This window comes from Vanacampus margaritifer, chromosome 14 (genome assembly GCF_051991255.1).
Source record: "Vanacampus margaritifer isolate UIUO_Vmar chromosome 14, RoL_Vmar_1.0, whole genome shotgun sequence".
Lineage (NCBI taxonomy): Eukaryota > Metazoa > Chordata > Actinopteri > Syngnathiformes > Syngnathidae > Vanacampus > Vanacampus margaritifer.
In genome coordinates, this window is record NC_135445.1 from 7,146,693 (window position 1) to 7,162,770 (window position 16,078).

Genomic DNA, 16,078 nt, shown 5'->3' on the forward strand with positions numbered 1-16,078 from the left:
AATTAGATTCGATAGATTATTGGAACCCCTGCTGTATGTTGCTCTTCCGTTTCTTCAGCACAGGTGAGCCCAAAAGCCTCCACAAAAAATTGCGTTCTTCCCTAACGGTCTTCTCGGTGGCTCAATTTTGTCCCCCCTCAACTTCTCATTTAAGCACGCAAGCTGTCATTGCAGGGTATATCATCCTCATGGAATACTTTGAAGTAAACAGTTCCCCAGAATAAAACTGCTGAAATAAAATAGAAAGCCTTTCGAGCAGCCTTGAAGAATGATAGACGCTGCTCATCTTCCAGGGTAGATGGCAGTGGTTTCCAGACAAGGATTTTTTTTTTTTAAAAGGCTTTAATTGGTTTGTCGCCTTGAACAATAAATAATGTAACTTTCAACCGATCAGCATTTAAGACATGTTTTACCACGTAGCGTTCCAAACGTTATCTGACTGAAGTAGATGTTGCATTTTTTAATTTTCTTTAATTTTTTTATTTTTTATTTAATTTTTTTAAATTAAAAAAAATATATATATATATATATATATATTATTTTTATTTATTTTTTAAATTATTTTTATTTTAATTTTTTTATTTTTCTAGGGTAAATGACAAGAATGACCGGTCCCTCCATCTCCTGGTGACGTTTGTCATGTCAATAAGAGCGAGTTTAAAAGCTCTCGGAGGAAAACAGAGAGGTTTTGTCGGATGGAACGTCCCACAAAAAACGGAGGACAAAGCAAGTTGAGTTTTATAACGAGACTAGGCGGAGGCAGGTTGCACTTTGACCTTTGCGGGGAACGGGGAGGAGATTTTTTTCCCCCCCATTCTGACATGCAGCAGGATGATTAATAATGAGTGAGTTAAATACAAAATGCTGTTTGTTAGCCGTATTTCTCTCACGCCCACTTTTGTTTTTATTCTCACGGGTCCTTCACTGTTACCATTACGGCACGACAATCGGCGTAGAAGCGCCACACACACTCGGATCTGTTCTTTGGGATATAAATAAATGTAGGGGTGAAAATGCTGTGATGGAAAATGGGCCAAGCTACACAAAGCACATACAACTGTAGGATCACAGCATTTTTGAAGACAACTAATTTTATCTGGAAGATAATGTAGCATGAAATGGAATGTATAAATCATTGGCCCACTGGATTCTCACGGACAATTTATGTGTGAATGAATCAGAGAGCGGCTCGAAAAAGCAGAGCGAATGTGTGCAAGCAATTGATTTGCAGCACTTTGGATAAAATCAAATGAATATTTTTTTCTTCCGGGGACTAAGACTTAAGATTTGACTATAGGCGTTTATTTTATTCAGAATATATTAGCAATATTTACTGATTGACAAATTAAGTGCTAATGTAGCGGTTCACAGTTTTTTTGTTGACTATAGTGTCTTTTATAGTTCATACATACTCGATGGTAGCGACGGACAAATGAAGCTTCATGAAGCACTTGTGATATTTTTTGACTCCTCTAGGAGGCACTATTGGTTTAAAAAGGCAGTGGAAATGTAATACATTTTCATTGCACTAGCCTTTATATTTGAATCAAGAGCACCATCTAGAGGAGTAAAAAAAAAATAGTAAAAGTGCTTCATGAGGCTTCATTTTCCCATCACTACTCGATGGTACAGGAACGGGCAACGTAAATGATAATGGGGGGGTTCACAATTGTTCATCAGTGCTACTGGAGTGGGGGGGGGGGGGGTTCACATAGGACCACGCAATTTTAGATATGGACAAAATATACTGCTTCTAGTATAGTTTCCCAGTATCGGCATATCATACCTTTGCTTTATTTCAAGGTATCAGTATTCAGGACGTGCACCTCTTTTGGCTGTTTTATAATCAAGAATTAAAAATTTGAAAAATACAAAATTGCCATTAATTTCATGCAATTTGAAGTAAAACTGCTAAAAAAAATAAAAAAAAGATTTTTTTTGGAGGGGGGTAGAATAGTTTGTATCAAGTTCTCGTACTGGTACCAGTCTGGAAAAAAAGTCATATTGAACATTCCTAAAAAGAGTTTTTTAGTTTTTTTTCTGGGTTACATACGTTTGCTTTATGTACAGTGATGTCATGTGATTTAACAAGCTTGGCATCCGCATGCGCTGAAGCAGACAAGCCGCAGACAGACAGCACTTCCGACACATTCTCTCCCCCGTGCCCTTCACCGTCATTTTAACGCTCATCAATACAAAGTTCACAGCTGAGCTGAGCTGAAGTGAACCGAATTGCACTTGAGTTCACTCGCAAGCAGACCCGAGACCACCTCTTCAAGTCTTCCTGGTACACCGGGGCGTGTTTTTTTTTTTTTTTTTTTTTTTTTTTTTCAGGGCATGGGTGATAACGTTCACATGATTTGACCAACTGCACTATCAGAGCAATGGCCCCGTAAAATGTAGCCTTCGAGTTTGCCCTTACACTGAAGATAACGGCGCAATCATAGCAGTATGATCTTATATGATATTAAGGGATGATGGATTTTCTGTCCAGAAATCCTCAAAATTGAATTTTCCTCTGTTATGCTGGCAATTTATGTTATATCCTAGAACAGATATTTTTTATTACAAATTCAATTTTTTATTTTTTATTTTTTTTGTGAAAAATATTTCCAGAAATTCCTGGTTTGGAAGCTTTAATTGAAAATTGAGGTATTTGTTATTGTTTGAAAAACAGTGCTTGCAGTTTCATATGTTGCCCATTTAAAACTATAGAAATGCATTCTGTGTTGTTTATTGTTCAAATTGAAAGCCATCTGACCTTGGAAAAGAAAACTACGGTAGTAGAAATCAAGAAAAAATTGGAAGGACACAAGAACCAACCCCCCCCACAGTGTTGTAAATACACTATTACATGCTACACGGCAACTTCAAGGACTTTTGCATTTGTGCCATATTCGGCGGTTTGCTCGCCGAGTCCAGTTCAAAACAGGATCTTTTCCTACACGGTATCCCGCTGCTGTAGAGCTCTTAACAGCAACTGAGCGAGTGTGCCTCAGTTGCTGCAGTGTTTTAAGGAAGCAGGGTAAACAGCGTTGGATAATTAAAAAGTGGATACATTTAGTGAAGCAGTGAATAGGCTGTCAAGAGGGTGCGTTACATTTCCCACTATCGATGCGTGTTGATTCTTCTACATCTCTCTGTATCTTGTTAACGTCTATAGTAACTGCTGCTTTTCAGTGTTGCTTACTTTCTTACCTGAAAACAACTGCGGTATCAAAGTGTCTTATTAAAACCCTCGGAAGGAAAATGTCCCATTTAGGGCTTTTTGCGTTTTATTCATATTAATATCAAATATAAAGTTGCTTTTTATTCATATTAATATCATATATAAAGCATATGAAAAAAGTTAGCACCGTCCAAAATGTCAATATTATTATTGTCATTATTGTATGTGGGAAACACATTTTTATAATACACATAAGTAAAAATGTCCAAATTTCGGCCCATTGGCTCCCATTATAAATCATATTTTTTCCTGTTGTTGTTGCACTGTACACCTGATGTGTATTTTCCACGATTACCCAATTTATGCCTTCACTGGGGCATCAACTAAACATAGAATATATATATTTTTTTTACTTTAGAGTCATAAAAGCCATAATACACCAAATGGCGCTAGAGAGCTAATTATCGTTTTTGATTGAGCTGACTTATGTGCTTCCTATGTCCCCATTCTTATATCAAAACAAGAAATCACGGTTGGGATTGAGAGTTCAGGTCTGTGAGCATGATTGGACGCAGTAAAAGTGGCGTGCACATGCATATATATGAGTGTGTGATGATTGTATGTGAGCGCGTGTCAAAATGAATGTATTAATCCTCAAGTAATCGATTATCAAATTCATCGACAACTATTTTAATAATCGAGTAATCGCTTGGAGCCATTGTTTAAATTAAAATTGTCCAAATCCTCCAATTCGAGTCTCTCAACAGTAATTATTATCTGATTTTTGTAGTCCTTCATGAGAGTAGACGATTATCTTTTGTATTTAATCAAACATTTACAAAAAATTTTATTGATGTTTTGTTGTTTTTTATTACAAAAAAAAAAATACGTACACACCCATCCCTAGATTTTAGTTTATTTAAGACAGAAAAAAAACTGAATCCAAACCATTTGTATCGGCTAACTTTTTCTTTTCTTTTTTTCTTCATTTTATAAGACAAGACTAATAATTAAATAAATAATTCAATTATCCCTGCCTCCACAGAAGCGTTTTGTGCCTGTGACTCACCCTCCCGTACATGTAAATTACTGTACCTGAAGGACCACCTGACGTGACTCATGAAGCTTCTTTCCCCGGGTACTCGACCAATCTGGATGACAAAAAAAAATAAAATATATATATATATATATATATATATATACTGTATGAGATGAGAGGAACCTCCATATTTCCCCTTGTCATCAATCTATACATCCCCTCATTACAAAGTCATATTTTACTCCTCCGCACCACATCGTGTTCTTTTACTTCCTAGACTTATCTTATTGGGCTTTAGAGTCTCTTGTTATTGGAGGGGGTTACGTAGTCATTGCACAACCGCCCACTTTATTATGTGTGAAATCATATTCTCTGCTACAGTTCAACATTTACGAGGTTGTACGACTCGAGTTGAGACTCAAACGACCTCAAAGTAGAGGGTTTCCGCTTTCCACTACAGAGTACTCAAAATGTTGTCAGGTTTTGTATATGTCACTTTTTTGTTTGACCTTTTCATGAGGAACATTACAAAAAAGTGTTGATAAATTAAAGCAAAAACTAAGCCCTAAGTGATAAAACTAAACCCCCAAAAAAAGAGGTGTGCAGTCAGCTGCTAGTTGTCGAGAAGCTGTTTTTAATTTAAATGTTCCAACTCCCTCTTTGGGCACCGGTATGACTAATAAACTCATAAATAACACGTTTTTTTTTTTTACGGTCATGCAACCACACAATACAATTGCGAGGGATGGGCATATTCATCTTTCAAATTTTTGACGTCTATAGCCGTCAATGGCAGTGAATGAGTTAAAACTCTGGACACTGAGGGCACATTTTCCTCTATATTCATGCCCCAAGAGTGGATACGCAGTAAACGCTTCTCAGCCAAGCAAATTTCATAACTAGCATGTTTCCTCAAGTACAAGAGCAACAAAAGCAACATGTTCGACATCGTTCGGCGGTGTTACATCTCAGCTTCTGTACATGTAAATAATTCATGATTAAAGAAGACCGGAGCTTCAGCCATCTGCGTCGGCCCACTCATGCCACACTTAATCACAGATTAAGACAGCAAACTTGCACAGGCAAGCTCGGGCTCTTTCGTTGCCATGTACAGCATTTTCTGTTTCAGGAGACGAGTAGGACGCTTCACACAACTCTTTTCATTTGCATCATCAAATATCTCTAAATATTCCGTTTTGCGATTTTGGAGGGATCTGTCAATCAATAGAATCGTGAAATTGTTTAGTCCTAGTTGTATATCACGGCTGAGGGATCAGCATATGATAAATGTCCTTGATTGACTATGAGAGATGACCTTTTTAATGTTACAGTTAGGGCCGTGCAGTTAATCGAAATTCAATTACAATTTCAATTATTACACTTCACAATTACAAAATCAGCACAATCGTTTTTGAAGGATTAACAAAAAAAAAATGTTTACATTTAGACAATTTGCAGCTTTTTTTTAAATGTTAAAATAACTAATTTAATAAACTTGCATAATCATAGTGTTTCAAAGAATCTTATTTTGTCTTAATATTTTTTATTTATTCATTTAATTTTTTTTACATTTAAACATTTTCTTGTTTTGCACCCAAAAAATTGTGCTACTGCACATTGTACATGCTGCACTCCAACTTCAAGTTTTTGCTAACATAAATTAATAAATTAATTAATAAATATTATTATAAATTATTTTTGGTTCAAAAGGAACGTACATAATTATGTTTAAAAAAAAAATTAATTGGTCTTAATACTTTTAAATGCTTAAACATTTTTTCTTGTTTTGTACCAAATACTAATCATTTGAATAATGGTTGCCAAAATAATTGTGCTTATTTTTTTCTCCATAATCGGGCAGTTCTGATTAACGTGATGCCTTGAGAAATAAGTAACTCGACTTGATGATGACGAGCGATGCGAGCAAAAAGAATTGTGATATGAGCACTGTAAAATGCTGCATTAGTCATGTTGCATACAACTACTAGAAGGAGACATTAATTCGGGTGAAATCTAATTGTCAGAACAGCATTACAATTCAAAACAGCATGTCTTGGAGCTGCCTATCCACCTTTATGTTAATCCCTAACATGGATCATCATCACCATTTAAAAGAAAGAAGAAGCGGCGGAAGGCTAATTGGGGCCACTGGTAATGTTATTGACTCAAAAACAAACAATGTTAAATTGATACAGCAGCTCAGTAGGATGCAAAGCATACCATTCACATAGAGAATTCGTTCCATTTTATTTGATTTTTTTTATTGATTGCCATTTGACAAAGCACGTTGGTAAATCAAATAATGCTAACAACGTGAAGCTCAAAACAAGGAATGGATCTTTTTCTTAATTAAATTCCTATGTGTCCCAGGACCAGGATCTGAAGTCAAATAAATGGATGACAAGATTACCATAGCTGCTTTTTTTTTCCCCAAAGAGTGCAAACTGGGAACGGTGAACAGAAATAGTCATTATTTATGTTATTCGGGGACCCCTTTGCCCTAATTTGCTTCACCTCACTTCTCTTAAAAAAATCTGTTCAGGGAATTCACAATCTACCAAGAGTCGATTCTATCTGAGTATTGCCAAACGTTTGCTTCTGTTGAATCGTATCTCATATCATTTTTTTTACGTTTCAGTAAAGTAGATCGGCGTGCCCCAGCATTTAGTTGCTTATACATAAAAACATATGATACTACAGCGGAATCCTGATTTGGATGGAATCCTAATAAAGCGCCCTTTAAAATGGGGGGAAACTCTTTCCTGTCAGCTGTCAAACATATTTTGGCACGTAAGTAAAAGCATGGAGAGTGGCTGTGAGATTACAAACTGCCCGAAGGTTAAAAGTGCTAATATACTCAACCCTGAATATTAATTAAAGATTTAGAAATGTTGCTGTCACTGGCAGAAAAAAACAGCAAGCTGATTTATTGCAATCCATAACAGCTGGCATACCTGCAGTAGATGAAACCCCGTTTGCGAAAAATGAAAGAGGCCAAGCATAACTGGGAAGATGATTTGTCAATTTGGAAATGTCTTCGCATGTGCGCTTCTGCCAAACAACAACAAAAAAACTAAATTGCCCGGTGATGAATTGTGATAAGAGGCTTGGGCAGGTTTTAACACAAATGCAATTTCATGGCAAAATGAGTACAGAAATATCACTGCAGCGGCTCATCAGCATAAACACAGCCTCAGCTGTACCTCTCCTCCCACAAACATGCGCATTTAAAACCGAGGGAATAACAAACTAAGCGCAAAAACATTCAATGACAAATTGCAGTTGACTTTTCCGTTGGCATAGCCACCATTTGCCTCCATTTTAAACTTCTTACATCAGCCGCACAGGATTGGTTGTTATCAGTGGTGATTCTCTGTGCCGGAACTACACATTCTACTGTTGTTACGATGCTTTTCAGTGCAAGGGGTTATACCTCTTAATCATTCCATGATTTTTACTATGGCGCATCGTAATGTAAAATCCGTTTGACTGGCTCTGCATCTCTTGCCTCAGCATAGTTACAACTGCACTAAAACATGTTCAACCCCCATTATAAATTACATTCATTTGCAAAACCATCATTTTGATAGATAGATAGATAGATAGATAGAAGCTAGCTAGCTAGCTCGGGTAAGTAGCTGATAGATAGAAGCTAGTGAAGAGGGTCTTCTGCCCAGATTTAGACATAACTGTTTTAATTTCCTTATTTATTTATTATTATTGTTTATTATTTTATTTTAGTTACTTCATTAACGTATTTTGTGGTACCACAGTTTCACATAGGCCTTCTCTTTTTCCTTATTCCAAGACACTTGCTTATTCCCAAACAAAAGTGTCCTAGCCTTAATTTCTCAGAAGTGGTCGAACTATTTCTCTTATTTCAAAAGTGCTTGACTAGGACCAAACGAAAGGACTCAAACCTTAATTTATCAAAACCACTCGAACTTCTTATTCTCTTATTTCTCTTATTTCTTATGCGCTTATTTCTTCGTAACGTTACCCCATATACAAGGACTTCAGCTTCTAAGATTCTAAAATAGAACGAAACAACCTTGTATATTTAATGTCTTAGTAAAATCCAAAAACAAGGATTTCTTGTTTCTAGGATTCCATAATGGAACGAAACAACCTTGTGTTTTAGATTTACTAATATCTGTTCACTTAGATCTCATATACAATTTAGTCACAAATTAAATGACATGAAAACGGGGAGTATAGTCAACAGAAAATCAACTAAGAGGATAAATGTCCTCTTACCTTTAATTACTTTGGCGCCAGATGTTCTGTCTGTTGATCAACACCTCAGCCCGAAATCACGTCGCGGTCACCAATTGTTGTGGAGTAGATCTTTTCCTCCGAGTGTTCGTTTTCTTTCGGGTAGTGAGAATGTTGGTTATCCGAATACAGGCTGGAGACGATGAACAGTTCCTTCGAAGCGTTTATTTCTACAGAATATTCCGGGCACAAGTGAGTTACAGACAATGGCTGTAGCCTCTCACAAGTGTGAAGATTACAGAGGATTTACAATATTATTATACTATGTTGAAGGGCGGTACCACACAGTTTCCAGTAAACAGTTCAACCGGAGTTGACCGGACGTACAGAGATACATTCAAGGACACTATTCAGACACAAAACAAAACCAAACAAAACCATTTGAGGAATAGAGGATGTTTTTCAGTCATGACTGCACCTGGCAGAAATTGCGATAACACTCACAAAGATACATCCGCAGAACTAAGCTCTACTGAGGAAATAAGGAAATTAAAACAGTTATGACTAAATCTGGGCAGAAGACCCTCTTCACTAGCTAGCTAGCTCGGATAAGTAGCTCATAGATAGATAGATAGATACTGACCTATGCCTCCCCTTTCTTCTTCAGGACTGGCTGAGCAAGTTTGGCTACCTCCCACCCCCAGATCCCGTAACTGGCCAACTTCAGACCAAGGAGGCCCTGACCAAAGCCATCAAAGCCATGCAGAAGTTCGGAGGACTCAAGGAGACAGGAATCTTCGGTGCGTGCGCGTTTGTGTGTGTGTGTGTGTGTGTGTGTGTGTGTGTGTGTTTTATGCATGACTACAGCATGTGTCAACGGGTGTTGGATGTGAATGCAAATTTATAATCTCTCTTGAGATTGCACTGAGGTGAATAAAACATTGTGACAGTCCAAGAATGATAAGTGCGCATCCTGCTCCCTCTCGTAAACATTACGCCATAAATCTTCATACACAGTGCACTTCCCACTTACAAAGTCAAACACACACCGCTTTCTCATCTTACATGCATGAGTGTAGGGACAAGAGAGCGAGACAATCTGGGAGATGATCCTTCAAAGGGAGTACATGTGTGTGCAATTGTATTGAAATGCACAGACAGTAATTTAATCTGATTGCTCAAGTGATCATGCTGTATATAGTACATGAGCAGTTTTTTTTTTTTAAATCTGAAAGGGGGAAAACTTGCATTAAAACTAGATTTCAAGTATTGTGTTAGTACTCCACCAAGGCAATCCAAAAGAAAGGATGTACTGCTCCACTCCGATCCTGTAGGTGGCAGTGCACGCATTACAACGTGAGGGGATTGCTAAACACACCAAGCACTTATGCACCCATGCTTATGAGTTTTTGTTTTTTGTTTTGCTTACTAACGAACATCCATGAAACCATATACTAACGTATTACCTTGTGCTATTTGTGCTGCTAATTAACAAAGAATTCCTGTCAAACAGCTTTTCCAAAACTTTTCAATCCATGCTCTCTGTTTAATATCTTGACAGAAAATGTGTACTCATTTTCCTCCACACATGCCCTAAAAAAAATAAAAATAAATTTTTTTTAAAGGCAATGTGAAGCCTGTTTCAAGATAATGGCTGAAGATGTTTGTGAGAACAATGTTGGACTTAATTATGGAGATACAGTACAGTGTTTGGTTTTAACTATTTCAATTTTGTGAATACAATCTTCCCCCCCCCCATCCTCACATCCAGTGGTGCACTTGTCCCCAGCAGTGGCGGCAAATCCAGGTCCAGGAAGTAAAAACCCTGCCACAGTTTGCCTTTTGCCCCATGTACTAGCTAGCTAGCTCCCTAGCTACCTCCCATGGTGCTCGTTTACCTACTAGGGAGCTAGCTAGCAGGCTAGCATCAATGGCTAAAGCCAAACTGTGGCAGGGTTTTTACTTTCTGGACCTGGATTTGCCACTTCTTGTCCCCAGTCCCCCTTTCATAACCTGAGCGTTATCTGGTCCAAATCAGTTATTATTACAAGGCCCATTTCTCTACCACTACAGCATGCATTTAGCTCGCTAGCTATGCCTGCAACCCGAAAATGCATCTTTTTCCTGTATGCTACAATTTATAGAAGGATTCAGTATCATTATTTAAATTCCTAATCAAGGAGGTGACGATGTGGGCGAGTCCACTGACTGTCCATGGGAAATATTCTGTCCACTGGAGGCTTTTAGCGCACATTTTCATGGTTTAAACATGGAGGGACGTTTGATTTTCTCATAAGTTTAAAGCCTCGTTTTATAAAATGGGCTTTTTTTTTTATTATTCAAATTTGACAGAGTTTTTTTTACACTCTTCTCTGTGGTGAGTGACATTTAGAACGTTTTTACTTTGCAGGGGCTGCAATTAAATATAGTGTACTTTTATGTATTTGGTCCATGCTAAACACCTTTTGTCTCTCTTCAGATCAAGCCACATTGGGACTCATGAAAACCCCCAGATGTTCTCTGCCAGATGTGCCTGTGTCTGAGGGGACAGTGGGCCGCAGGAAACGCAGCCTGAACACTCCAAACAAATGGACAAAGAGGCATCTATCTTGGAGGTATTGAAGTCTTAACAACTTGAAGTGAAGGCCTTTGTGTAGGTTCAGAACTGTGCTTAAACATGACAAGAATTTGAGTGACCAGACTATTTAATTCCATTGATTCTTTGAAGTACAGCCCGGCTCTGTTTATAGGCTGGATAATCGCATTAGTGCGATGGAGAGTTAGTTCTTAAACAAGTCACATTTTCAATACGTCCTTCCTTACTGTGGGTACACTGGATGACTCTTGATTGGGCAAATCTTTTGCCTAAATCTATTGATTTTATAATCAATGTTTACTTAAAGGAAGTTGTGATACAAGATAGAGAAACCTGAAACAGCACTGCGCATTAGGGGTGTGAATTGCCTAGTACTTGGCGATTCGACTCGTATCACGATTCATAGGTCACGATTCTATACTGATTAATCCCAATACGAATCGATAAATTGATTATTGCAATTTATTTTATTTTTTTTACTCAAATTGAAAAAATACTAATCAGTAAACTTGTACATGTACACTAGGGGTGTGAATTGCCTAGTACCTGGCGATTTGATTCGTATCATGATTCATAGGTCACGATTCGATACCGATTAATCCCGATACGAATCTATACATTGATTATTGCGTTTTTTTTTAACTCAAATTTCGAAAATACTAATCAGTAAACTTGTACATGTACACTGTAAGATTTGTATGAACATGTATTTATTTATCTGAAAATTCAGGTTGCAGTCTGTTTCATGTTTGAACAGCACTGAAATCAAATATTAAGGCTTAATGTTCCATTAATGTAACATTCTTCCATGCTTAGTGTGTAAACCCTAAGTAAGACGTTTTGTTGAATATTCCCATAAAAAATGTATGTTTAAAAATCAATTTGGCCGCATATTGAATCGATTCGAGAATTGCACGCTGTAATATGGCGATATATTGCCAAATAGATTTTTTTCTAACACCCCTACTGCGTATTATTCTACTTTCTAATGTTTGTATGATGCCATGCTAGTCACGTTATACGCCTCAGTGTGCAGATCAGGGTTTGTCAATTAGCCTTTTTCCGATGATCTCGTGCCTCGAAGTTATGCTCTTTCGGCCTCACATTGAGCATAACTATCAGTTTTCCAAAAAGACAGTTGCAGATTGCTAAAAAAATAATAATAATAATATTTTGAGATTTTTTTAAAAATATTTCTGTCAGTTACAAGGTTCTTTCGAGGTGCTTTGGGGCCTTATTAGCGCATTTCACACTGCCTATAAAAGTCCGCATTTCGCCTGCTTTTCCCCACACTATAACCAGCACCGACGCAGAAAAACGAGGTGGATGAAGCCGACTCTGAAAAGTTAACAGAGGCGGGCAGATGCCTCTGTGTCAGGGTATTCTGCAAAGCCGGGAGCTGCATGTGAATTTTAACATCACGACCCTCTTGAAAGCAGTTCTCACTGTCCAACACATTTTACATGTCAGACCAGGCCCCGGTGCTGACATGTAATTGCAGTAAACTATTTGAGGGGACACACAGCTTTGCTGGGTTCTGTGTAAAAAGCACTGCAGAATAAATGCTCCATTTTCTGTTATGGGTTTGAGAAAAGGGATATTTGTAAAGAGGTTCAATCTGAGTTGCAATCAAAAAATGCCTACAGATTGTATGTTCAATGGATACTTTAGAGCGCACCATTGTCTGCCGCGAGTGTGTGCACAAGGTTTTTTTTTTTTTCATGTTGTACTTGGCGTTAGTGTTATTTTCGTCAATGAAAACTAAACAAAAATAATTTCATCAACACGCACATTTTTCACCGGACGAAAACTAGACTAAAACATTCATTAATAAACAATAATTGGGACAGGAACAGACAGGAAGTGGATTCACGGTGAAAAGTGAAGAAGAAAAAAAGTCAATCATAGTTAAAACGTAACATTAATCCAACGACTATAACGTTCCAACAATAATCTTAATCCAACCGCTAACTAATGCTAGCTAATTTACTAGCTCATAGCATGGTGCCATAGTGTAGCCACTTGTTGATATACTGTAATTGTGTGTGAAGTTGTTTTTCATCAAAAAGATGAGAGAAAGTTTTATGTGAAATAGTTTTAGATCCGAAATGTTCAACATAATGTTCTGACAAAAAAATATACAGGGTAAAATGATTGTCCAGACTAAAAGGTTGAACATTTTTGTTAAGTAAAACTAGATGAATAAAATTGTTTTCTTGGACTAAAATAAAGACTAAAATGCTAGTTATAATCGGTTATAAGTTAACTCAATAAAAACGGGATGAGGTTGACTAACTATGATTAAAAACTAACAAGCGTGATTGAAATTGGACTAAAACTGAGACTACGTTTTAAAACGGCGGATAAAATGAACACCACTTGACAAGCCAGCGTGCGGACCTGGGCTCCAGGTTGGCTTGGCCGCTTGAGAGCGCACCGTTGTCAGGCACGAGTACACGCACGTCGTGGAAAAAAAGGTAGAAGAACGAGTTAAAACTAATGTAAAAGTCAGCACGATGACCTCATCAATAAATTGTATTTATTTATTTATTTTATTTATTTTTTTTCTCTTTTTTTTTTCCTGGAGAGCTCAGTATTGTTCATTCGGTAATTTTACCGATTTGACATGTCATCATCATTGCTCTCTTTTTTTTTTTTTTGTATGTGCGAGTGTTTGTGTATTCATTAGTTCACTTAAAACCTATTGTATTGATTTATTTTAATTCTGTTAGCTGATATTTATGTGACGTTGTGTGGGCATAAGAAAGATGCCAGACAAAGCAGCATGCATTTTTCCCATATCAGCACTTTTATCTAAACTGAAATATCTAAACATGACAAGTCTCTGCCAATGATACGCAGAAGGGATGATCATGTTGACGTTCTGTGTCTTCTTCGCGCTACCAGCTTTTTTTTTGCAATGATTGCTGTGAATTTCAGTCGGGATATCTTCGAGACAGAAGGATGCTTGGTAATCGCTTTGCAAGCCTCGATCTTGATGTCTCTTTAGTTGAGCTCCCTTTCTTCATTTATTCTACCAGAAGGCGTGTCATTAAGCATTGATGTCGCTTGTTATTCACGCGTCGTCGTCGCGCTTTCATTTTGTAGCGACTGTTGTTTGTGGTATTTTGTGATTTCATTATGTGGTTTGGCACAGGGTTTCGGAACTTTGTTCTCATTACTAAGGATAGCCTGCAAAAAGGCCTTCAGGGTTTTCCCCACTACTGTTTGCTTGTCTGTAGCCTTGTTTCAGTTGGGAGAAAAAAAATTGATTTCACTAGTAACAATACTAACTATTCCTCTTTGTTAGTGTTTTTTTTTCTTGAATTTTGAAGTGCAGCTGACAGGCCGTCTTCTTAGTTCAGCAGAGTGTGGTATTGCCTCAGGCTGCAGGATGTACCTGCTCGTGGAAAACAAGTATGGTGTGGAAATGGCGCTTCTGCTACTACGTTGGGAGTGGGAGACGTACAGTGCCTATGAATTGATGAACAAAGTTTACAGTGATTATAAGAAATCACAGCTACTTAAAAAAAAAACATGTACTCACATTTTTTTTGGGCAGCATACTTCCACAAAAGGTTACGGTTGGAATAACTTCATAATATATACAGTATATTTAATTCCTCGCATCAAGCTGGTCAGAGTTGCACATGTGTGGGAGAGAAATGCGTCCATTTCTGCAAGTGGTGTATGTTTCTGTAGGTACAGAAGTATTTTAATTTTTTTCCGCTGCAAAGATGGCAACCAGTTGATCTTATTATGTAAAGCATCAGCAGTGCAAAAAAACCCTGCGACAATCCCGCAAATTCTTCACACTTGATGTACTTGCGTTCAATTTTTGACGCGAGTCGTCAATTTATTTACTCATCTGGATTTTTGGAGTTCCCGCAATCGAGTTAATCGAGTGCATTTAACACACGAGCAGCAACATGCATGTATTGTAGTTTTATTTAATTTACTCTTACTAATGGTTTTACAGTAAGTCTGTGTGAGCATGTCAGCAGTGGGCACACAGCCCAGAGGGGGGGGGGGGGGGGGGGGCAAGCCAATCTCCAGAGCAAGGATAAAGATAGAAGTCTAATCAATCAGCTGCATGTTAGGACAAGGAAAGCCAAATATATCAAAGTGTGTTTGGAAAGGGAAGCCATTATATCTTTTGGAACGTTTGGAAGGTACTATAGCATCAGTATGGAGGTCATTTAGGAAAACTCTGAAGAGGGTCTTCTGCCCAGATTTAGTTATGACTGTTTTAATTTACTTATTTCCTCAGTAGAACTTTTATCTGTGGATGTGTCTTTGTAAGTGGTGTCGCAATTTCTGCTCTTGTCGTCATGTCTGAAGGACCTCGTCTGTTTCCACATCAAAGGGCCATTTGTCAATGTGTATTGAATGATGTCTGGCTTAGCTGAGGGCAGGGGGGGAGGGGGGTCTTGGGGGTTTTATGATACTGCCTTTCAAGATAGTATAAGAATGCTGTGAGTCCGCTGTAACGACACACTTGCGAGAGGACTGCAGCCGTTTGTCTGTAAACTTGCTTGTGTCCGGAATATTCTGTAAAATAAATCCTTCGAAAGGACCTGTTCGCCGATCTCCAGTCTGTATTCAGAAAATCAACATTCTCTCTACCCGAACAACAACGAGCACGCGGATCTTCGAACAACACTTTACTTGAAATGCATGTATTTGATGTCACGTTTGTGCTTGCGTGGATTTCCTCCTGATACTTCAACTTCCTCTGACATTTCAAAAACACACGTTAGGTTCATTGAAGGCTATATTGTCCATAGGTATGAATATGAATCAGATTTTTTTTTTTTTTTCTGTCCATGTGTCCTACGATTGGCTAACAAGTCCAAATTCCGCTGGGATATTCCCCTGTTCACCCATGACCTTAATGAAGACCAGTAGCACAGAAAATGGATGCACAATGCAGAAAGTCTATTTTCTGTTTTTGAATAGTGTTAGCAGTTCCAGCCTATTAGCCTCAGGGTCGCAGGGGAGATGCAAATTGCTGCTCCGGGGTTAATTGCCAAGTTAATTGTGTCTAACTTGAACAGGG

General features: G+C 37.9%; 1 protein-coding gene across 1 annotated transcript in view; it reads left to right on the top strand.

The window, feature by feature from the left end:
- Nucleotides 1–16,078, top strand: part of LOC144034234 (matrix metalloproteinase-17-like) — a 74,270-nt gene that overhangs the window by 32,084 nt on the left and 26,108 nt on the right. Inside the window, exons 3-4 of the mRNA XM_077542851.1 lie at nucleotides 9,091–9,223; nucleotides 10,903–11,038. Of these exons, the coding sequence (XP_077398977.1) occupies nucleotides 9,091–9,223; nucleotides 10,903–11,038 (269 nt within the window). The remainder of the gene's footprint in view (nucleotides 1–9,090; nucleotides 9,224–10,902; nucleotides 11,039–16,078) is intronic.